Source organism: Cibotium barometz, chromosome 60, assembly GCF_041138505.1.
Source record: "Cibotium barometz isolate CiBa-2024 chromosome 60, ASM4113850v1, whole genome shotgun sequence".
In the NCBI taxonomy this organism is placed as follows: Eukaryota; Viridiplantae; Streptophyta; class Polypodiopsida; order Cyatheales; family Cibotiaceae; genus Cibotium; species Cibotium barometz.
The window spans coordinates 36238164-36263995 of NC_141105.1; the positions used below are offsets into that span (position 1 = coordinate 36238164).

At 45.6% G+C, this 25832-nt stretch overlaps 1 protein-coding gene across 1 annotated transcript; it reads left to right on the plus strand.

Moving 5' to 3' along the window:
* Nucleotides 1–1878: 1878 nt before the first annotated feature.
* On the plus strand, nt 1879–24922 carry LOC147605295 (V-type proton ATPase subunit D-like). The gene is made up of 2 exons (XM_086793943.1): nt 1879–2992; nt 24644–24922. Exon 1 carries the CDS (start codon nt 2195–2197, stop codon nt 2987–2989), a length of 795 nt encoding a protein of 264 aa, XP_086650069.1. The 5' UTR covers nt 1879–2194; the 3' UTR covers nt 2990–2992; nt 24644–24922.
* Nucleotides 24923–25832: the final 910 nt, after the last annotated feature.

Genomic DNA, 25832 nt, shown 5'->3' on the forward strand with positions numbered 1-25832 from the left:
CCTTGCAATCAATAGCTATTCCTGAAGAAGTCCCCTAAGCGCAAACATCTATCTCTAAAAAGGAACTCAAAGGAAAAGCCTTGACCTTGACAACTCCTCATTGACCAATCTCACCAAGGGAGAAAGCTGCAAGCTCAAAAGACTCAATGTCACCAGCAACTACCACTCCAAGAAACTAAAGCCTCATCATTAACAACACCAATGAGTCTCAAACTCGCAACCTCAGCACCAACCAATCATGCTACTTGTAGCTCAAGGCTACTACAAAGGTGCCAATCCAATTTGGGTGCCTCGATAATCAAAACCTCTTCCTCAACATGAAACTCAATGGTCGAGAAATAATAAAAGTACACCACAACATCATCCACAAAAGCCTATGCAAGTTCCTCAAAGAACTCCAACCACTCAACAAGTGTGGGTACCAAAAGAATTATTGCAAGCTCAAGGGTACTACCAAGGTAATACCAACACTTGGATTCCTAAGCACATCAAGAAGTGCCCCAAGCTTGCTCAAATAAAAAAGCCTCAAAGACATCAACTATTAACTCCTAGTGTTCATCAAGGATGGGTGCCTATGAACGTGCTTCAACAACAAGGGTATTATGATGGTAATCCCATCATATGCTTGCCAAGATTGAACAACGGGAGGAATGTTTCACCAACATCTTCAACCCTATGATGGTAATCCCATCATATGCTTGCCATTCAACCCCTATCGTACAACAAACACATACACAAGAGCTTGCATTTTTGGTCACCACAAATGGCAACCGATCATTAGCTATACCTACCGCCTCAATGACACTTGATCCAAATATTCAAGAATCAATTCCCATATTTGCACATAAACTTATAAGTGCATCAAGGATAAACTCACAATGCTCTTGTCACTCCTCTGGATGAAAAGCATGAGTGCAGTAGCTACGTGGCAGATATAAGAACCTATTCTCTCAAAAAGGAGAGTAGACACAAGAGCTTGTTGCTCGTAAGGTGGTAGCCAACCAAAAAATAAATAAAGAAAGAAAGAAAGAAAAAGAAAAAGAAGAAAGACACAAACACAAAGGAGTCACAAAAATGGCCTACCTAAAAAAGGTAAAATATCACAAGAAACTCCCAACGATCTTCAATAGCCAATACATTTTGTTAAGCTTATAGCTTACCATTCTTTTGGCTAAGTTAATGTAACTACTACTCCATGATGAGTAAATATCCATACTTATGCACTAGAGAACATTGGCAGCAAAGCCTCATCATCGATAGCCTCTTAGATACATCTCTAGATGGGGGGGCCATGGTGGGCAAACGCTTGGTCAATGGTATGACCCATCGCTTGGAATTTTTCTTTAAATTGCAAACCTCTGCAAAGGGAAAATAGAGTCTCCACAAACCATTGATCTCTAATCCTTCGTGGAGATATCTATATTAGCCTCGCAAGTTGACGTAATTCTTTCATGCCTTACCAACAAGTGGCTACTTCAACAAGCAGTAGCTCAATAAGAGTCTATTTAACTCTGCTCATATACATCATGTATATCTGTTTCATATAGTACTTAAATATACATAAATGCATAAAAAGCACATGGGAAGAAGCATGCAGGAACATGTTGAGTATTTGATAAGATCCTGCCACAAAAAGGGACATCATCAAAGGCCAAATTCTTCAAGTGATGAATGTCATTTCAATGAATCAGATGAGGAGCTGAGAATCACGATCTCATTCTGATGATTTTATCTACATTCCTCTAGACCCTTCTTTCTCTTCTAACCCATCATTAAGATCTCTTAATTTCCTAACTAACACAAACAAGATGTAACTTTGCTTATGATTGCCAAAAACAAAGGGAAGGCAAAAATAACCTTCCAATCTCCACTTTTCGAGGGTCCACGTTTCCTCCACGTATACAGCGTGTTTCGGTTCCTCGTGGGTTGCCTGCCATCGCCATTCTTGCAGTTGGCCTTATATATATATGCCTTGATGAGAGCACAGGAGAACGCTGTCATCCAGAAATCGTAACGCCATCACAAAGCTGTGATGCAAAAACCCAACCATAACGCATAGCAGTGATTCAGAATTCCCAACTCCGGCACATAGCGCGATTCAAAACCTTAACCTTGCAACAGGGTTGTGATTCGGAAACTCGTGATCCGAAAATCTTAACCCGAGACACAGAGGCGTGATAGCACCACCACCACCATGTCAGGGCAAGGGCAGCGGCTCAACGTGGTACCCACTGTGACAGTTCTGGGGGTCGTGAAAGCTCGCTTGATCGGAGCCACGAAGGGCCACCAACTGCTCAAGAAGAAGAGCGATGCTCTAACTGTGCAGTTCAGGCAGATTCTGAAGCGCATCGTGCAGGCGAAAGAAACCATGGGGGACTCCCTCAGGGCCTCCTCCTTTGCCCTCACAGAGGCCAAATACACAGCGGGAGACAGCGTGAAACACATCGTGCTGGAAAACGTAGGCTCTGCAACGGTGAAGGTCCGTGCCAAACAAGACAACGTGGCAGGGGTAAAGCTTCCCAAATTTGAGTATTTCACAGAGGCAGGGGAAACCAAGAATGACCTTACTGGCCTGGCCAGAGGAGGGCAGCAGATCCAGCTGTGTCGATCCTCTTTCATCAAAGCTGTTGAAGTTCTTGTGGAGCTTGCATCCCTGCAGACATCTTTCCTTACTCTTGACGAGGCCATCAAAACCACCAACCGCAGAGTCAATGCCCTGGAGAATGTGGTCAAACCTAGACTGGAGAACACCATCAGCTACATCAAAGGGGAGCTTGATGAGCTTGAGCGCGAGGAGTTCTTCAGGCTCAAGAAAATTCAAGGATTCAAAAAGAGGGAGGTTGAAAAGCAGCTGCTTCTAAACAAGAAGTTTGCAGAAGAGGCAGCACTCAAGCAGACTGCATCATCCAATGGTAGTAGAGGTGGTAGGCGATCTGATGCTAACTTGCTTCAATCCGAGGCTGATAAAGATGAAGACATCATCTTTTAAATGGTATGCTTTCATCTTTGTTTTCTGCGTTTTTCTTGCTTCAACTGCAAGTGCTCAGTTTTTTAATCTAGAAAATGATACCTTTGTTTAAATAGTGACAAAACAAGGAAACCTTTTTTTTTCCCGATCTGCTTAGGGTGGGTTTCAGACTGCAATTTTAATTCTGATGATAAACTGCTTAAGTCCTACTTCGGATCAGGAAAATTACACTTTGATCACTTTTTGGGTGACACTACTGTCACCGTGGTCAAGGAGGCAATTTGATTTGAGTAGGAGCTTGTCAGGCTGTTGGTCGGGTGTACATCTTGAGGGAGATGATTACCGCACTGCAAGTAGAAACACAAGCATATGCCAATAATCTACAACTAATACTGTTTCTAATATATATTGAGCAATCGCACTATGTACAATAGGCCGAGAATTGAAGAGAAAACCTTATCTAGAATCAAGAGCAAATTTCCCTAACAACCCAAGTTGCATTGGAACCTGTGTTTGCACAAGCAAACAGGGGCTGAAGATGGAGGAGCTGATGTATGGGGTTGAAATCTGCAGCTCGTGGCTTGCTGTGAGACTAGGGGAAGGTTGGCTTAGGTGAAGGAAAGCTCCAATTTCAAGAACGAGGAATGAGGGAAAAAGTGGGCTTTCTATAGGTGCTTATTGCTTCACCACAGCACCTTCCAAGCCACCTGGCAATCCCATGGTTGGATGGGTCTACCTTGTTAGAGATCAATGCTCTACATCGCGACTATGCAGGTAATGAGTGGCTCTATTTTGTAAGGTTCCCTTTACGAGGACAAGCCACTTTGTGTTTGGATGCTTGACAATGCCCAGTTTAGACATTGGGGTTGACCATAGATGACTGGATGGTTGGGAGACGGGTTATGTAGATTTGGCACCATGTAACACTGTTCAAAGACACTCATGTGGAGCAAGTGCAAGAGGACGCTCCTCAGTGTCCATCCACATACAGCCATACATTTTTGGCAACCAAAACATGACGCATCATATAAGCCCACATAGGGTAGTTGTCCCCATTGAGCTTGTCCTCTTGAGATAGCATTCCAAAGAGGTTATTATTACTGTTGGCCATGTTAGCACAGCAAATCTGTCACAAGTCACCAAGAGTAGGCAATGCCCAGCAAACCGTAAGAATGCAGGAGATAAATAGCAGGATAACCAATGGACTGAAAGGGAACTCCTTCACCACGAGAAATACATATGCATGTCCCAAATCTGCAAGTGTTCTGCACGATGATGCAAATCTGCCAAAGTGTCCACAATGGCATACATATACTGCAACAAACCACAAATGTATACATGTGCCGTGAAAAACACAATCAGCTGACACCTGGAAGAGCTGCAAGTGCTCAAATCCTGACAGATCAAATGTAAATTGGTCGAATGCTCCAAAAATGGGCTCAATGTAGAAAAGCCCTAATTTTTAGGCAACCAATTAGACCAAATCTGAACCGGATCTGAACCTATAAATCAGCTAATGTGATTGTCACCTGTACCAAGCGCGCTGCAATGCCCAAAAATTGGAGGAAATGCCCCAATGCCAATCAAATGTGCTTGTAATATCCAAAAAATTGAGGGAAATGTCCCAATGCCAACCAAATGTGCCTGTAATACCTAAAAATTTGGGAGAAATGCCCCAATGCCAACCAAATGTGACTGTAATACCCAAAATTGCCTGCAAATAGTGTCAATTTCTATAAAATCAAGTCAATTTTTGCAAAATCCCCAAATTTCTAGTGCAATTATGCACCAAATCTGATGAAATCAATGCCAATGTGTGCCAATGTTGCAATTGCAGGCTCAATTGTTAAAAGTCCCAAAATTGAACAAGCAATGTGTGCAATTTCAGGTCAAACCTTGCAGATCTGGAATTTGAAGTTGCTTTGGGCTTGCAAAGCAGGCACAGTTGCAGCAGGTACGGTCGTACGGCGGTACAATTGGTACGGGGCATGGTACAGGGCGGCGTAGGTGGCGGCTGCCCGTGAGGGTGGCGGCTGAGGCGGCGGCGCATAGGGCGGAAGGCAGAGGTGGCGGCTGGTATGGGCGCAGATGGCGGCGGCGGCACACGACGACGTTAGATCTGGATAGGCAGCACCAGATTTGGGGCGGCGCGATAAGGGTGACGGCGCACAGGCAGACAGCGCTAGATCTGGGGCGGCGCGGGTAGGGGCGATGACGCACAGGGGCGGTGGTGGCGTCAGATCTGGACAGGCAGCGCACGTAGGGGCGATGGCGGGAGTGGGCGGCTGAGGGTGCGACGGGGGCGGGCAGTACGACGTACAGTTGTATTCTGGAATACAACACAAAAATCGATAAGTTGCCATGTTTCTTGTGTATTAAGTAGTTTGTATTCTAGAATACAAAGCTTGAAGTCACATTTTTAAAAATTTAACACTTATGCACTTTGAGGTTGTATTCCAGAATCCATTGCTTGTACAAGTTGTATTTTGGAATACAACTTCTAAAACCGGTCTATGGACACATAAAGCGGTAATTCATTCGCAAATAACATGGACTTACTCAGACACACAATCACAGAATCCTCGCTCCCTCGCTCAACAACACATTGGCCCCGAAGTTCGGCGCCCCTTGCGGTATTTCTTTATTGTTAAAAAGTTGGAAAAATACAAAGCTCGAGTGCAACAGAGCACTCTACTTGCACCAGCTGAGTTTTAGAAATTCTAGGAGAAATTTGCCAGCATAACTGCACTAAAACTGTTCCATAACATCTCAGAATGAGTCCCAACTGACAGGCTCACTTCCATAGGCATCAGACTACCCAATGGAGTCCAAAACATCACAATTCAGCTTGCTGTAATTTTCTGCACAGACCTGTTTTCAGCTCTGTTTTCAGCCCAAAATAACCCTTGTATTGTCCTGGAAGACTTTAGGAAAGTCCTACTGCATTCTGGCATCAATCGGGCAACATAACAGCCCAAAAACAGCACCTAAACAGTGCTGAAACAGCGTTGTATTGAAGAGGTTATTACCCTCTTCCGTCCCTGCTTTGGTGTAGGAACTAACTACACCGGTTCCTGTTCAAGGAGGCAACTAGCCTCTGCATATAGGCATGAAATTCACACAACTGTACCTGATTTTATCTGATGAGAGCATTACCATAGTCTGCAAGAGAGAGAGAGAGAGAGAGAGAGAGAGAGAGAGGCTGTGGGGAGCAAGCTCAACCCTCAATACATGAGTTGTAGGGCAAGGGAGTGCACCACAATAGCTCTTTACCTGCAACAATCCACCATAATGGCTGCAAATGAGCCTCATTCAGCCCAAAATCCCACGCTTCCCTCTTCCTAGTGTGGAAAATGCACAAAAATTTGACACTTGGCACATTTTTAAGCCTTTTCCACATGCAATCTTCCAAGCTAAAAATCTCCTGACTGGTTCACACTCTCACAATAGTCCTTTGCCAGCTTTTGGTCCCCTTGACATTCTGCACAAACTGACGCCGCGAACACTTTTCAATTCTGACATTGTCCAAAATAGCAGTTCCCTAGATTTTAGGGATGATGTCATCTGCATTCCTTTTGGTCTCCTGACCATCTTTGACCACTATGGTCACTTCAGAATTTGCTTAGAATTCAAGATACATTCACATTTCGGTGGCGGCCACTTACTAGTGTAAACCGGCCTATGCCCTCATTCAGTGGCCATGTCCTGGACACTGTCATTCATCTTTCAGTGTAATTCTCAGGCTTAGCCAACCACTGGTCCAAAGTCCCACTGGCTGACCCATTCTGACATTGCAATGGCCCAAGCCCTTCCAAGAGATCCCGGGGGGAAAACAACAGCAACCAAAGAGAGAGAAAAGAAAAATATATATATATTTATAAAGAAATGTAAATAAAGAAAACAACTGCAAAAAGTTTCACCTCCTGGTGACATACCCCCCTCTTGAAAGAAGCAAGCGACCTCGATTGCAAGTCCACATGCAAAGGGATGACACAGGACGATCACAAGATTCCGGAGGTGATTAGTGTCATCGCATGTATCTCCTGCCAACGGATGACACGGGGCGATGATAGGGATTCCCCACTACCGTTTGTGCCATCGCAGGTTCAAGCCTTTCAAATACATTTTCCGGATGCAACACAGGGCGATAGCATATATCTTGTACTATTAGTGTCACAACATGTAAATCATTCATTTGAAGCGTAACAGATACAACTTCAAAGCACTGAAAGTTCATTCATTGATTTAGTCATTGACAACAAATGTCAAAACTGTACATTGCCAAACATATAATACAAATGTACAGGTCATTCAGAATTCAGGTTCAAAAAGCAGAAATAACTGGGATAGACTCTTCTTTTAGCTTCACATCCAGAACATGAGTCTTGTCCCTATGTACAATTGTGATTTTCCTGTTGAAAGCATCCAACACTGCATGTTTCCTATGACACCGTGGAATTCCCAATAGGACATCACATCCTTCCAAGGGCATGATAAGAAACTCCTCTGTGTCGACATAACTCTGTATACGCATGCGAAGTTTGCCAAGTGTAGGAGTGACAGGAACTGAATGCCCAGGGCATGCCAAATCATCCTGTCCAACTGGTCCCATCTCTTCAGCACGAATTCCCAACTTGGCTGCCAATGCTGGTGAAATAAAGTTGGCTCGAGCACCAGGGTCAAAGAAAATCAGCACTGTAGCATCTCTGATTTTACCCCATGCTTTGCACAATTCTGTCGCATCATCACATGGCTGGTCACCAACCATGTCAGGTATCAATCCTGCACTCGGCATTGTCTTCTTCTTGGGTGGCCCTTGTTTATCCTCCGCATCTTTTGGTGGCTGTTGTCGACATTTTGCAGCCATTGCCCTTTCTTTTCACAGATGAAACATTTCCCAGCTTGCATCAATGCCTTTCTCTCTTCAAATGACTTGCCATACAGTGGCCTCTTCTGTCCTTTGTGTCATGGCCCTGTGAAAATGGAACAGCACAAGTGTGGGCATGGTGATGGCTAAGTCAGAATATTGAATGATTCACATGGGGGGTGCCCGGACAGAGTTAATGATGTGTGGACATCCCTAGGTGTGAAGGGGGGAACTAGATCATTAAACTTTTAATGATTTATTAAAGTTGCCCCTAGGCCTTAGTGGCCCCTAGGGACTTTAATAAATTTTAAAGTGGGGGGGCCCTAGGATTATTATGGGGAGGGGGCCACTCCACTTTTGGAGTGTGTGCTTCTCTCTCCTCTCCCTCTCTCTAGCTTTTGGAAAACGTGGAGCAAAAGAGTGTTGGGAAGCGTGGAAAAGAAAGCGAGGAGTCGACTGCTGATTAGGGCTGCTGCTGATTTCTATGTGCTGGAGCAAGCCGTACAGCAGCCGTACAGGTCTGTAGGACAGCAGGTACTGCTGTGGACAGAGGCGGCGTTGAGCTGTGGAACAGAGACAGGCGGCTGCAGCTGCTGAACTCAGGCAGTACAGGCTATACGACTACAAGTACAGTTCTGTACTTCTGCAGGTACACTGTACGGCCAGATCAGGTGCAAGTACAGGTGTTGGGCATCACTGTTGCAGGCGGCGCAGGCGACCAGCATCAAAACAGCAGGCGGCTACTACTGGCTGCGCAGGTACAGGCGTGTACAAGTGCTGGCTGCAGGCGGCGTATGCAAGGACAGTTTCTGGCACGTATCCCGAGGCAGTACAGACTGGTACAGGGCTGTTTTTCAGATCTGTACAGTCAAGTACAGCATATAGTTGGATGCAAGGAGGAGGGTACAGACAAGTACATACACACGTGTGCACCAGGGGTGTGGAAACAAGTGCCTGCAAGTACAGATTGGTACCGTTGCTTCCTCCAGTGCAAATACACGGGCTGATTTTGGTAAGCTCCGCATCTGTTCATCTATCTCTCTTTCTACTGCTTGATGTCTGTTGTTGCAGATTTGAGCTATTTGGCCTCTTGTGAGAGGAGGGGTATGGCAGATTGACAAGGGTTGAGACAGAGGTTGAACAGTACATGTATGTATGAGCTGAGATGTTGAATCATGTGCTTGAGTTATGCCAGATGTATGCTCATGGCTGCCCTGCTTAGTGGTCTTGGCTGATCAGAGGGAGGCACAGTGTGTTATTTTGAGACACAGATCTGTGTGCGTGGGTCCTCTGTGCTAAGAGGTATTGTGGGCCGTCAGATTGAACATACAGGTGTAATCTCTTGGCTGATTTTGGTTGTACTCAGCCTTTCATACTTTTGGAATTGAATAAAGAAATACCGCAAGGGGCGCCAAGCTTTGGGGCCAACAGGTGTCGCTTTGTTTTCAAATTTGGGCACTCTAGCCCCAATCTTTTCTGTTTTCATATCTAGACTACAAGTGGACGGGTGACTGCTAGTCTACCGCAGAGGCCGGTTTCAAGGTTCCGTTGCCGGGACCAATCATCAACTTTCTTAAGGGGGTGAGCTCGTGGTTGCCTCGAAGAAAGCCATCGTTGAAAAATTCAGCAAACATGTCTGATACAGAGGATGAGTACTTCTATCATGAAGAAGAAGAGCAAGAGACTTCTCCTGAGAGAGATGTATCTGAGGATATTCATGCAGGAGAACAGGCTGCAGATGTTGAGCCTTATGAGGATGTAACACAGCCAGAAGATGTACTTGGTAAAGAGGATGATGATGCTCGGTTTAAAGATCGTTTGGCTGGTGTTATGGATGTATTTATGCAGCTCACACAGAGTGAGAGATTTGCTGAATTTATGAGATCCGGCACAGAGCCCGAGAAAAAGAAGAAGGTGGTTCGTTCTAAGAATCTTCCGCAAGGTCATAGTGGTGCCATCCCACAGGAACCATCTTTTGGCCAGTTTCTGAACATGCAGCATGCTTATGGTGCAAACTCTCAGAGTTCCTTCTATGGACAGCCACCTATTCCTCAGCAGAATATGCATCCAGGTTATTTTGGTGGTGGCTCGGTGTTCCAATCTATGACTGGGGGTTATCCTCAGGGAGGCATGGGTATGCCAGGGCCTTTTGGAGCTAATTTTCAGCCTGGTATGCAGGGGAATATGTATGGTGGTATGCAGTCCGGTATGCAAGGAAATATGTTTGGGGGCATGCAACCTGGAATGCAAGGCAATATGTTTGGTGGTATGCAGTCAGGTATGCATAACGGAATGTTTCCTGGTGTGGGAATGGGTAATGTTGACCCAATGATGGGCATGAATGTTGGGGGCAGCAATCTTACGAAACCACTTCCATATGATAATCTAACGCCTATGGGAAAGGCGAAGGATTACAAGGAAGGGGGAGCTGCAGTGAAGTTTGATACATTTAGTGGGGCCAAAGATAAATTGAAAGCACTTACCTTTTTACAGCAGTTTCATGCTGCTTTTTCTGGTGGGAATTACACAGAGTCCTCTAAGGTGAGAAAAGCTGCCACTTTTCTCAAGGGCAATGCTTTGCAGTGGTGGTCTACTCTTCTTTTGCAGGGCATAGCACCCACTACATGGGTCCAATTTAAACAGGTTTTCTCTTCCGTATGGCTCACATCTACATTTGAGGTGGATGTTATGACCGCATGGCACAAGTTGGATGCTTCAAAGTGTGAGAATTTGGAGGATTATAACAAGAAGTTTTGGGAAGCTTTACTCCCAGTGACTTCTTACCGTGCAGTGCCTTTGTCTGAGCAGGTAGAGAAGTATTGTTGTGGGCTGCCCAAAGAGGTGCGAGATTATTGTATCAAGACAAGAGTAACGAACATGTCACAGATGATTGAAAATGCTATGACAGCTAATGCGTTACTGGAGGTTCATTTGGATTTAAAGGCAGTAAGCACTTGAGCAAGAAAGCTGAAAAATCTGGGCATGCTTCTCGTGATGCTAAAGGGTCTTCAGAGACAAAGTACAAGAAGTTGCCAATGCCCAAGAGGACTTCTGAGGAAAGACAGGCTTTGAGAGATGCTCATAAGTGTTTTTACTGTACTGAAGAGGGGCATATGTCATTCAATTGTCCCAAAAGAAAGTCCCAAAAGGACTCTGACAATAAAGGAGAGCCCAAGTCAAAGAAACCAAAACCTTCTGCAGGCTTAGTTCCTGATCTTGTGGGGGAACAGCCAGGTGGTGAAGCAACAGAGTTGTGCAGGGCATGGAGCAAAGTGAGAGATCAGAATGCCTTTATCTTCTTTGACACAGGTGCTAGAGCCAACTTCATTTCACCAGATTTGGCTGGCCGATTGGGGATTCGCGCAGAGGAGATGGGGCCGTTACATGAGGCTAATATGGCTTGTCTAGGGTATGCAGAACCCATTACTCCTATCATTGGGAAGCTTCGGCTTCATTTGCAGGGTTATGTGGACAGCGAAGAGTTCTTCATCATGCCTTTGGATGGCCCACATAAGAAATCAGTCCTGTCCTTATCTAACATAGACAAATTAGACTTAGACTCATCATCCTGTGCATCCTTTACATAAATCAAGTACGCGGAAAGATGCTTTTTCATTACTGATGAAATCGCTGAAGCGGATACAATAGGAACAGATTCCCCTTTGAGTTTTACATCCAATACATGTTCTTTCCCTCTATGAGTCAGAGTGATTTTCCTATTGTAAGTATCCACCACGGCATGTACCCTGTGGCACCATGGCATCCCCAACAAAACATCACAGCCATCCAAAGGCATGATGAAGAACTCTTCGCTGTCCACATAACCCTGCAAATGAAGCCGAAGCTTCCCAATGATAGGAGTAACGGGTTCTGCATACCCTGGACAAGCCATATTAGCCTCATGTAACGGTCCCATCTCCTCTGCGCGAATCCCCAATCGGCCAGCCAAATCTGGTGAAATGAAGTTGGCTCTAGCACCTGTGTCAAAGAAGATCAAGGCATTCTGATCTCTCACTTTGCCCCATGCCCTGCACAACTCTGTTGCTTCACCACCTGGCTGTTCCCCCACAAGATCAGGAACTAAGCCTGCAGAAGGTTTTGGTTTCTTTGACTTGGGCTCTCCTTTATTGTCAGAGTCCTTTTGGGACTTTCTTTTGGGACAATTGAATGACATATGCCCCTCTTCAGTACAGTAAAAACACTTATGAGCATCTCTCAAAGCCTGTCTTTCCTCAGAAGTCCTCTTGGGCATTGGCAACTTCTTGTACTTTGTCTCTGAAGACCCTTTAGCATCACGAGAAGCATGCCCAGATTTTTCAGCTTTCTTGCTCAAGTGCTTACTGCCTTTAAATCCAAATGAACCTCCAGTAACGCATTAGCTGTCATAGCATTTTCAATCATCTGTGACATGTTCGTTACTCTTGTCTTGATACAATAATCTCGCACCTCTTTGGGCAGCCCACAACAATACTTCTCTACCTGCTCAGACAAAGGCACTGCACGGTAAGAAGTCACTGGGAGTAAAGCTTCCCAAAACTTCTTGTTATAATCCTCCAAATTCTCACACTTTGAAGCATCCAACTTGTGCCATGCGGTCATAACATCCACCTCAAATGTAGATGTGAGCCATACGGAAGAGAAAACCTGTTTAAATTGGACCCATGTAGTGGGTGCTATGCCCGGCAAAAGAAGAGTAGACCACCACTACAAAGCATTGCCCTTGAGAAAAGTGGCAGCTTTCCTCACCTTAGAGGACTCTGTGTAATTCCCACCAGAAAAAGCAGCATGAAACTGCTGTAAAAAGGTAAGTGCTTTCAATTTATCTTTGGCCCCACTGAATGTATCAAACTTCATTGCAGCTCCCCCTTCCTTGTGGTTTCGCAAGATTGCTGCCCCCAACATTCATGCCCATCATTGGGTCAACATTACCCATTCCCACACCAGGCATACCATACATTCCAGCCATGTTTCCAAACATTCCGTTATGCATACCTGGCTGCATACCACCAAACATATTGCCTTGCATTCCAGGTTGCATGCCCCCAAACATATTTCCTTGCATACCGGACTGCATACCACCATACATATTCCCCTGCATACCAGGCTGAAAATTAGCTCCAAAAGGCCCTGGCATACCCATGCCTCCCTGAGGATAACCCCCAGTCATAGATTGGAACACCGAGCCACCACCAAAATAACCTGGATGCATATTCTGCTGAGGAATAGGTGGCTGTCCATAGAAGGAACTCTGAGAGTTTGCACCATAAGCATGCTGCATGTTCAGAAACTGGCCAAAAGATGGTTCCTGTGGGATGGCACCACTATGACCTTGTGGAAGATTCTTAGAACGAACCACCTTCTTCTTTTTCTCGGGCTCTGTGCGGGATCTCATAAATTCAGCAAATCTCTCACTCCGTGTGAGCTGCATAAATACATCCATAACACCAGCCAAACGATCTTTAAACCGAGCATCATCATCCTCTTTACCAAGTACATCTTCTGGCTGTATTACATCCTCATAAGGCTCAACATCTGCAGCCTGTTCTCCTGCATGAATATCCTCAGATACATCTCTCTCAGGAGAAGTCTCTTGCTCTTCTTCTTCATGATAGAAGTACTCATCCTCTGTATCAGACATGTTTGCTGAATTTTTCAGCGATGGCTTTCTTCGAGGCAACCACGAGCTCACCCCCTTAAGAAAGTTGATGATTGGTCCCGGCAACGAAACCTTGAAACCGCCCTCTGATAGAAAACTAGAGTGCGGTAGACTAGCAGTCACCCGCCCACTTGTAGTCTAGATATGAAAACAGAAAAGATTGGGGCTAGAGTGCCCAAATCTGAAAACAAAGCGACACCTGTTGGCCCCAAAGCTTGGCGCCCCTTGCGGTATTTCTTTATTCAATTCCAAAAGTATGAAAGGCTGAGTACAACCAAAATCAGCCAAGAGATTACACCTGTATGTTCAATCTGACGGCCCACAATACCTCTTAGCACAGAGGACCCACGCACACAGATCTGTGTCTCAAAATAACACACTGTGCCTCCCTCTAATCAGCCAAGACCACTAAGCAGGGCAACCATGAGCATACATCTGGCATAACTCAAGCACATGATTCAACATCTTAGCTCATACATACATGTAGTGTTCAACCTCTGTCTCAACCCTTGTCAATCTGCCATACCCCTCCTCTCACAAGGGGCCAGATAGCTCAAATCTGCAACAGACATCCAGCAGTAGAAAGAGAGAGATGAATAGATGCGGAGCTTACCAAAATCAGCCCGTGTATTTGCACTGGAGGAAGCAACGGTACCAATCTATACTTGCAGGCACTTGTTTCCACAACCCTGCTTTGCACGTGTGTATGTACTTGTCTGTACCCTCCTCCTTGCATCCAACTATATGCTGTACTTGACTGTACAGATCTGAAAAACAGCCCTGTACCAGTCTGTACTGCCTCGGAATACGTGCCAGAAACTGTCCTTGCATACGCCGCCTGCAGCCAGCACTTGTACACGCCTGTACCTGCGCAGCCAGTAGTAGCCGCCTGCTGTTTTGATGCTGGTCGCTTGCGCCGCCTGCAACAGTGATGCCCAACACCTGCACTTGCACCTGATCTGGCCGTACAGTGTACCTGCAGAAGTATAGAATTGTACTTGCAGTCGTACAGCCTGTACTGCCTGAGTTCAGCAACTGCAGCCGCCTGTTGCAGCCTGTCTCTGTTCCACAGCTCAACGCCGCCTCTGTCCACAGCAGTACCTGCTGTCGTACAGACCTGTACGGCTGCTGTACGGCCTGCTCTCGAGCACACAGAAATCAGTAGCAGCAGCCCTAATCAGCAATCGACTCCTTCTTGCTTTCTTTTCCACGCTTCCCAACACTCTTTTGTTCCACGTTTTCCAAAAGCTAGAGAGAGGGAGAGGAGAGAGAAGCACACACTCCAAAAGTGGAGTGGCCCCCTCCCCATAATAATCCTAGGACAAATCTGCACAGTACACCACACTAGGGGCTAGAAGATGGGCTGACCCCCCCCTCCCCCCTTTATGGTTAAATTACCACAACGGAGTTTGCTTCCAATACAACTTTGCGGGTGCCCAAGGTTCACCACTGGCTGCACCTGTTTCTTCCAATACAATATGAAAACAAGAAAACATAACGTAAATTGAATTTGCTCACAATTCTCAGCACAAGTGAGCATTCCTGGGATCAAGCACATGCAGGACAACTATGGACAGCCCATAGCACTCCCACATTAGCCCGAGACAACTCAACATCATCGTCTTCTTCCTGTTTGGCTCATAGAGCAAGTCGACCAGCCCTCAAAGGCTGTTTACAGCAGTCAACCAGCCCTTAGTAGCCACAGAAGAAATCGACCAGCAGCAGTACACACGTTCGCAAGTCCCCGGTCAGAAGGAAAATTGTCCAGATGCACACGACTAGCTCTTTCTCTCTGTTTTTATCATCTGTCCAGCCTCTGTTCAAGCTGTAAATCAGCCGGCCAACAGTGGAGAACATGCAGAAGGGGTCGGCCAGCACCTCCCATGCACATGTTGGGTTTTTGTCGCGGTAGAAGACTGTAAACAGCCTGTAGAAGCAGTCAACCAGCTCCCATGCACTAGAGAAAGCAGGCGCCTCACATAAAACTGGAGTCTTACTCGAGATTAGAGCTCCTCCACCAATTTTAGCTCCCACGTGTGCTTTTTAGGTCCAAAAGGGGGCGCCTACTTGAAGGAGGCTCAAATATTGTCCAGTGCTCAGCTTTTGGCTGCCACGTGTATTAAGTAAGTCCTGCTCAATGTGTACTCACTTATAAGTTGTCAGGTCACTTATAAGTGAGTGTGAACCTACACCAATAATTATTATCATGTAAACTCATAAAGTTGTAAATTGAGTTTTTGGGGATACTACCACCTGCCAAACACATGTAGACCACCTGTCAGTTCCAAACAGGCGTGCACATACACGTCCAGAGGGTGCCCAGGCGTTCCTGGTCCCATGGACAACGCAGGCAGAAATCTCAAGCATTGTCCAGGCAAACAATACAAGTCATCCAAAGATAAAATCAAAGTCATGCACACACATGAGTGCAGCTAGACTAAAAGAAACACCCATCTGCTCAGTTGTATCCGATAAAATGTCCAGGGCTCGTGATCCTTCCGGAACCTTCCCATAACATAAATACAAAAGATCTCTATGATAGCTAGTCCCAGGGAATTACATCATGTCAGAACCATACATGTACACCATGTGAGGCTCCACAAGCCGCACATGTACTATCATGTTAGGCTACACCAGCCATACATGTAGTGTTATGTCAGGCATGTCAGCGAGGCTATACCATCCATTCATGTATTGTCATGTCAGGCTCCATATGCCACACAGACACACCATGTCAGGCTACACCAGCCATACATGTATGTCAGGCTACACCAGCCATACATGTATGTCATGTTAGGCTCCACATGAAACCTCCGACTTTTAATGGGGAGGAGAGGGAACGTAATAAGGATGCGGTCAACACTTTTTTTGGCAGGATTTGCATCGATTGCGTTGCCAAACAGGCTCTGATACCATGAAAGAAATGCGGAAGAGCCGCCCAGGAGAACCGCCAGAGAAGTGGAGAGGATGGAAGTCTAGCTTGGCCGATGATGGTCTCCCCACCCCCGATCCCGGTGTCCACCATAAGTGGGGGATGAGGCCATGCGGCGCACTGCCACACATAGGACGGCGAAGAAGGCGGAAACCCACTATGTGGGATATAGCTGCTGATGTGGCAGCGAGAAGAGAAGGTGGCAAATTTCAACGCCAACAGAGGCTGGAGTCGACTGTTCCAGCTACAGAGAGCTAGATGGCCCATCAGATGTGGAGGCGTGTGGCCCACCTCTTTGCCTTCTTCTGTGTGGGATTAACAGGAATTAGGGTTAGGTTAATTCATGTGTGGGAGACATACACAGAGAAGAACAAGGGAGAGAGAGAGAGAGAGAGTTGTGGGGATAAGTCAACTCATCAATAGCATGAGTGTGTGACTCCCCTCACACACATGTATATTGCACTAGTACACATAGTGCACTTAGTACAATAAAAGTACTAAGTGTACTATGTACTTATGGGCTTGTACACACTATAAGGGTGGGCATAACGCCTTTACCCCAACAACCTCCCACTTAAAGGCACAGTGCCCTTAAATGAAGGAAAAGAAAAATCAGCATGTACATGATAATATACAAGGCCATATCAAGGCTGAAACTGGCCTCATCCAATGCCCATCAAGTGTCTGCAATGAGCAAACCGCTCCGGAGGCAAACTCTTTGTCAACAGATCAGCCGGGTTGTCATCCGTATGAATTTTAACAAGCTAAATTTGCTTGTTCTCTATCACCTCTCTGATGAAGTGATACTTCACATCCACATGCTTCGTCTTTGCATGAAAGACAGGGCTCTTTGCCAACTGGATGGCACTCTGACTGTCACAATGCAACAACGGAACATCCCCTGTATATCCCAAATCAACCACTAACCGAGATAGCCATAATGCCTCCTTGCAAGCCTCTGTGGCTGCAATATACTCGGCCTCTAGTAGATAAGGCAGTGCACTTCTGCATCCTGGATATCCATGACACAGCACCTCCTGTGAATGTAAACACATAACCGGTAGTAGACTTCCGGTTATCTGGATGACCAGCATAATCCGAATCCGTGTAACCATGCACTAATGCATCCTGTTTGCCAAAGCAAATGCACAAATCCTGTGTGCCCTTCAGGTATCTCATGACACCTTTCACTGCTTCCCAATGCTTCTTGCCAGGGTTGGCCATGTATCTAGAAACCACTCCCACTGCAAATGCAATGTCCGGCCTAGTAGCAACCATGGCATACATGAGACTGCCACAAGCTGAAGCATACGGAATCTTGGCCATATCAGCCCTGTCTCTATCCGACTGTGGGCTGTCCATAGCACTGAGTTTCACATATGGAGGCAAAGGAGTACTAGTCTTCTTCCCCCCGTCCATATTGAACCTCTGCAAGACTTTGCCAATGTATTCCTTCTGAGACAAATACAACACATGCTGATTTCTGTCCCGAAGTATCCGCATACCCAAAATGTGATTTGCATCACCCAAATCCTTCATATCAAAGGTTTGATGCAGCCTCTGCTTCAAGGTATCCATCTCCTTACGAGATTTCCCGGCAATCAACATATCATCAACATACAAGATGAGGATTAATAGACTGCCATCCAAAGTTTTCTTGGTGTACAAGCAGTGATCTATGTCACTTCTGCTGAATTTCTGGGATTTCATGAATGTATCAAATTTATGATACCATTCCTTTGGTGCCTGTTTGAGCCCATAAAGACTCTTTTTCAGCTTGCATACAAGCTTCTCCTTTCCACTTACTGCATAACCCTCTGGCTGCTGCATATATATCTCCTCATGGAGATCACCGTGAAGAAAAGCAGTCTTCACATCCATCTGAATCAAGTCTAGATCATCATGTGCAACCAAAGCTAACACAGCTCTAAGTGTGGTCATTTTGACCACTGGAGAGAAGATCTCATCAAAGTCCACACCATATTCCTGCTTGAAGCCCTTAGCCACTAACCTGGCTTTGTATCTTGGCTTTGCATCTGGTGCAACTTTGAGCCTGTAAACCCACTTGCATGGCAAAACCTTCTTGCCTGCAGGCAAATGCACCAACTTCCATGTTCCATTTTTATGCAGAGAATCCATCTCTGACTTCATGGCACGCTCCCAAAGAGCCTTGTCTGCCCTCTGTAAAGCCTCTTTATAACATGAGGGCTCCCCACAGTCAGTAAGCATCAAATAGTCAACCCCTGGAACAAACCTGTCAGGGGCTCTGGAGGGTCTAGTGGACCTCCGTACCCAATGACCATCATTTGCAGGTTGCTGTCCAGCTTGCATATCACCCATTGGTGGCTCCTGTTCCATGCCATAAGGCTGAAATATCATGCCCGGTATCTCGTCCAATTGTGGTATATCCATAGGGATATCTTCTGCCATGTCTGGCTGTCCATTTGGACCATTTTCAGCACCATTTAAGGGCTGGTTTTCCTGCTGTAGTGGCTGATTTACAGCCCTTTGTTGTTGTCCATGATGTCCATCATCATCAAAGATGACTCTGCCAGGCTCCTGTTGCCTTGCAGGCTCCTTATACATGCATGTTTCATCAAAAATGACATCATTGCTGCGTATAATCTTTCTATTCACGGGATCCCAAAGTCTATACCCCATTTCACCTCGGTCACCATATCCTAGGAATATGCATTTGTGAGACTTAGGATCAAGTTTGGTGCGCATTTCCCTGCGTATGTGCACGTACGCAACGCAACCAAACACTCTCAAGTGCTTGTATGACGGAGGCTTCCCTGTCCATACTTCCTCTGGCACTTTCCCACCAAGCCTCGTGTTAGGTGACCTATTTATAAGGTGAACGGCTGTCATAACAGCTTCAGCCCAAAAACCATGAGGTAATGCAGCATGTGACAACATAGAACGGACCTTCTCCTGAATGGTCCTGTTCATCCTCTCTGCTGTCCCGTTTTGTGGAGGATCATAAGGAGTAGAGAGTTCCCTCTTGATGCCTTTAGCATCACAAAAGTCCTGAAACTGTTTGGACATATACTCTCCACCATTGTCGGAACGCAAAGCCTTCAGTGTTTTGCCAGTTTGATTCTCAACAAGAGCAACAAACTTCTGAAACACTGAGAATGTATCACTCTTCAAACGAAGAGGATAAACCCACACCTTGCGTGTGGCATCATCAATAAAAGACACAAAGTATTTTGCCCCTCCCAAAGAAAGCTGAGGCATCTCACATACATCTGTATGCACAAGCTCTAACTAAGCATCTTTCTGTCCAAGAGCTTTCTTGTGGGGGCATTGTAGTTGCCTACCATATATACAATGCTCACAAAACTGAAAACTTGAAAACTTTAGAGAAGGCAAGTAACCCAAACGAGACAATTGCTCCATTCCTTTGACACTCATGTGTCCCAACCGGCTATGCCACATAGAGATTTCCGGCAGCTCGGTTGCATTTACATTAGCATGGTGACAAACACCTGCATGCATGAAATAAAGAGTGTCCACCTTAGAGCCTCTGGCAACAACCAGTGAGCCCTTACTAATCTTCCACTTTCCACGACCAAATGTGGTAACATAATCAGCATCATCAAGCTGTCCAGTAGAAAGCAGGTTCTTCTTGATCTCAGGCACATGCCTGACATCATGGAGCATAAGTTGTGAGCCATCTGAAAACACAAGCCTCACATCACCTCTGCCAAGAATCTTGCATGCATGGTTATCACCCAAATAAACCACTCCTTCATTGCCAGCAGTATACCTGACAAACAAGTCTCTGCAACCTGTGACATGAAAGGAGGCACCTGAATCAATGATCCATGAGTGCATACCATGACCACCTGTAAGAAGTGAATGGGCATCAAGTGAAGACGTAAATAGGACCTCATCCTCACTACCACCTGCATGTGACACATTGATTTCTTCAATCTTGACTCCACTTTTGCCCTTTGGCTTTACATCTTTGGCTTTATCTTTCTCTTTGTCTTTGCCTTTTCCCTTTTCCTTTTGATCATTTTTCCATTTGTAGCATTGCTTTTTAATGTGTCCCTTCTTGCCACAATAATGGCATTCCAAATCCTTTTTGGAGCGAGACTTGCTCCTTCCCCGTTCTTGGCTTTTTCCCCTTTGCTGGGATCTCCCACGTGCATTCATTGCATTGGACTTTCCAACAGAGTTGTTTTTCCTGTTCATCTCTTCTTGAAGAAGAGCACCCTCAACATCTCTTCTTGAAGAAGAGCACCCTCAACATCTGCATATGACAGCATAGCATGCGAATTGCTAGTGGCTGTCTTGAATGTGTCCCAACTCTCTGGCAAAGTGCATAAGAGAAAAGTGGCTTTGAACTCATCGTCCATTGCCAACTTTTGATTAATGACCTGGCTGACAATACCATTAAACTCATTTAGATGGGCTGTCATAGACGCCCCTTCCTTCATCTGAAGACCTATGAGTTTCTTCAACCAATACACTTTGCTTGAGGCACTTTGTTGGGCATACAAGTCCTGCAATCTCTGCCACATTTCCCAAGCTGTCTTCTCTTCACGAATGCTGAAAAGTAATGAGTCTGACACAGACAACATGATAGTAGATCTTGCCAGCTCATCCATATCTTCCCACTCTTCAGCACTAAGAGAAGCGGGCATTACACCCCTTTCTTTGATAGGCTTGTGCTGCTTTTTCTGGAGCAACACATTGTAGCACTGGGTTTGCCAAATATCATAATTATGTGAGCCTTCAAGCTTCTTGATGTGAAGCAATGAAGAGCTCTCACCTGTGGTTGCCATAGCAAAATGCAACCTGTCAATGCCTGACTCCCTGCAAAATGTGCAAACACTGCACCAAAAGCACACAAAGTGCTCACAGTTGTTCTCCCAAGCTTTATCTCCCACTGCGGAAGCACAAATGCAACTTTTCTCCCACTTTATGTGATGAAATCACCAAAATTTGGTTGCTGTAGATTTAGGACAGCACCTTAAATGTGCTCTGTTCCCCTTCCAAAGTACTGTACAGCAGTACTAAGTGCTCACCAATGATGTACCAAACCTGTACCGGCAAGTACAGAAGCTGAAATTGAACCTTTTCCTCACTCAAATCAGTGTACAGCCATGCCAAAACTTGCACAAAGCTGTGCCAAATCTATACCAGCAGGTACAGTAGCAATAAATGCTCTCCTGGCTGTCCAAATGAGTGAAAATCAGACTTTTACAGTCCCGAACACTGCATACAACAGTCCCGAACAGAAATTGGGCAAAAGCCCCTTGACTGCAAGCTGATTTCTGAGGATTCAAGGCATAAAAGTCTTGCCTGCTGCTTTGCCAAGCTCAACAAGCATACAAACTTGAAAAGCCCCTTGAATTAAGATCAATTTCTGATCATACATGGTACATTGACGCACATGAAGGCATCCAGAGTGTTCACGATGCTTCCCCCTGGCCACATATACATCAAATACATGAAAGCCCCTTGATTTACAGGCACATTGAGTGCTTGTAAGGCATCAGCACATTATCCACAGCATCAAATGCGATTGCCTGCATGCAAATCAACCAAATCGGCACAAAAGCCCCTTGATTTGCACTGCAATTTGCTGCAATTTCGCCCAAATGTGCGATTTTTCACATCATACAGCATGTATGAGTGCTTAATTGCACAATTACATCAAAAGCCCCAAATTTCGACATCCAATTTGCTGCAAATTGATCCTGATTGTGACCAATGTCACCCAATTTTGCCAATTTTGCTCAAAATTGAGCAATTCGACACCTGTATCTGCTCAATTGCAAATCCCAAAAAAATTTGAGGAAAATACCTTGATTTTTGATTTTCTGTTGCAGGAAAGTGGGGTCGATGATTTTTGGTGCTGTTGCTCCTGCTTGTTGCTGTGGATTCGAGAAGCAATAAGGGCAACGGCTTCTGCACAACTGAGGCGGGACCTCATGCAAGATGTTGGCTGATTGCACGTTCGCATATACGCCTGCTGTTGTTGGCTACGCGGCCAGTTGTGCGCTTGTGTTCGCTCCACGCTAATACGCTTTACTGCCTTGGACTCATGTTGCAGCCGACTCCATATGCGATTACACGCTTGCCCACGCCTAGCGCCTAGTAGACGTATTCGCTGTCTCCGCCTACTGCTAACGCCCGCCTCCGACTATTAGCGCTACGGGTTTAATTGGCTGTTGGCTACCTTCGCTCACGCCTTGTGCTTCGCTTTGCTGCTGCGACCCTGATGCAAGCTGCTCACGTTCGCCTGACGACTTCGTTTGCCTAGCGCCAGCCTTCGCCGTGTAGCGCTATAGTAGCCAGCGCTTGTTGACGTCGCCTTGTGGCTAACTACGCGTAGCTCTGATTGTCAACCCCTAGTCGACCAAAGCTGCCGCCTGGGTTCCCTTCATAGCCAGCTATCCTATGCTGTCAACCGACGCCTTGTCTGCCTGCGATTGCTGCGAGCAAGCTTCACTGTTCTATGCTGGCCGAAGGAGGTGTGAAACGAAAGCTATTTGTAAGCACCTGTTCCACAGCCTGAAATGCAGCCTGAGATGCTATCAAGAGGGAGGGGAGAGAATGACCATAGCTCTGATACCAGTTGTGTGGGATTAACAGGAATTAGGGTTAGGTTAATTCATGTGTGGGAGACATACACAGAGAAGAACAAGGGAGAGAGAGAGAGTTGTGGGGATAAGTCAACTCATCAATAGCATGAGTGTGTGACTCCCCTATCACACATGTATATTGCACTAGTACACATAGTGCACTTAGTACAATAAAAGTACTAAGTGTACTATGTACTATAACTTATGGGCTTGTACACACTATAAGGGTGGGCATAACGCCTTTACCCCAACACTTCCACATTGGCTTTGCAGAAGAGCAGAGGTGATCATTGTGCGGTATCTTGGAGTTGGGCGAGTGTAGTTCCTATTTGGAGATCTGCATGCGCTCCCACCTGGAGCGTCTGTGACTCTGTGCGTCGGGATGGACTGCCACCACTCTCTGTCCAAACCAGCTCTGAAAACTTCGTGAGCCGAGGGGGACTCTAGTTGAGCCCGCAATCTTCTCCGCTAGGCATGCGAAAAGCCCAACGCTGAGGAAAGCAGATGACTATAATGATTTGGCTACCCACATATATATTTGCACCAATGCTATTAGTTGGTTTGTTTTACTGCTACTGGCCAGGTCCACTACCTTCCATCCCATCACTTGCCACGTGGCACCTGCGCCTGCCCTACCACGGGCCTATCTTCTGTGTACCACAGGTGAGGTGTGGCACAGCATGTTGATCACACATTCTCACATGTGTATGTACATGAAACCAAGACGTTTCTCTCGGAGATTTTTATTGAGAAAGGTTTGAATCTTAAGCTTTTCAAGAGTTTTGTGGTTTCTCAAAAAGCATTTCTGGTAACTATGCTGCCCAAGGTCGGATTTCCCTTGCTTTTTGGTTCTTGGCTTGGTTGTTTTGATAGGTGTGTTGCCCCTTGGCATTGGTTAAACCTGTTCCACCCAAAATACTGGGTGCAAACTTTAATTCACACAGGTCACTCTTGCCTCAATGACCCTATCCTTCATAAATGAGGGCTCGCAATGGTCTTTCTACCCTACCTCTACCATGTATGTGGCTCTAGCTAAGCCTTGACACATGCATGTGAGGCCTTCTGCATGTGACATCCCCTCCTTATCTTGGAACGTGAGGGTGGAGTGACTGGTACATCTTCAAATTTTGGTAGGTTTACGTGTCCTGGACCATCTTCGGTGGACTGGAATGCATGTGCAAAATTTTTTGCCGTTCTTGTTGATTCAAGAAGCTTCTGGACATATGCAGTGATAGCTGCGAGGCCCTTCTCTTTTGAAAGCTGAGGCAAGTCTTCAACAGACTTAGACCTCTGGCAAATGTTTGATGACATTCCCTCTGGCTGCTAAACAAGCTGTTCGCACCTGAAATATGGCTGGCAATGGTGTGTTTCTGCCAGAATAATGCCCATTGTTGGGCTAGGCACTCTTGCCCTCATGTAAAGCACACACCAATCTTGCTCTCCTATGGCAAACATGAGATCACTATGCATGGTGGGTAGTGTAAAAGCACGGGCTTGGTGCTGCTTAATGTTATGTATATGCGGGAGGGACTGAATGCATGCAGGTGGGTTGCATGAGAATGCCTTTCTGGCATGTAATATATATGTTTCATCCATAAAATTTGTTTTGATTTTGCAGGTAAAGAGATGGTTGTTTTTTTTTGGAAAAGTAAGACTATGCCATCTTTAGCACTGCAGGAATATGCTGCGATTTGTAAATGCAGGCAGGATTGTGGAAATTCCATGTGGATTTTTAAGCATACAATAAAGAGTAAGGATTTTTCTCAAACTAGGGCCAGTGAAACGGTATCAAATACAAGTTTTGAAAGGGATGTAATCATTGCTGTAATCAGTACTAGGACTGAGTAGGTCACTTGGATTAAGGGGTGCCTGGAATTTCAAACAAGGTTTGAAGTGTTGAACATGCTTCATTGTTGATCTTCTTAGATAACCTGCACTGTGATGCTCTGCACGCATTGGTTGAAGCGTTTTAGTCTTAAGCTAACTTGCATGCCAATGCTTTCTAAAGCACCCACTTTGTACTAAGCTCATGGAATGTTGCATCATTTGCAAGTGTAGACATGCTCAAGCCAGATGTATCTTTACATAACCAATATTGCTGCTGTTTTTTTGCACATTGTGAAGGGTAGCTTGATGTCTTCCATTGTTATGTAGTTCACCTCACTATGTGAAGGTAGTTTGAGGCTGCATCCTGCCGTGCACCACTTTGAATCAGTGCCCAAGTGTATCTATTTCATAAAAACTAGAATCTGCGAGCGTATTTCATAAAAGAGCCGTAAGTCCAACTGGCTGTGAGACGTGGAGACATGAGCCACAAGACTTGAGCCTAGCTATCCATGATGCGTGCCCAAAAAACTTAGCCTAGCTAGCCATGACGTGTGCCCACAAGATGTGAGGCCACGAGACGTGACCCACAAGACATGAGGCCACCGCTAGATGTGAGCCTACCAAGGAATGATGTGAGTCTATAGCTCACTAGACCCAAGTGAACCTATTTCATACCAAAAAAAGGCGTGAGCCCACCAGATGTGAGCCACTAAATATGAGTCATGAGCCCACAAAGCATGAGCTGTGAGCCATTAGACATGAGCCACTCGGTGTGAGCCCATAAGACGTGAGAATTGAGCTATTAGACATGACTTGAGTAAATAAATAAATTAAAAAATTTAAGAAACTAGAATTAAAAACACACATTTATGTAGCACCCAGTGTCGTCTAATTCTTTTACTCAAACCAGCTAGAATGGCTAATCTTTGAGCCATATCGTCTCCTTATACTCATTCTTTCTAAGTAAAGTTGTTATTGAG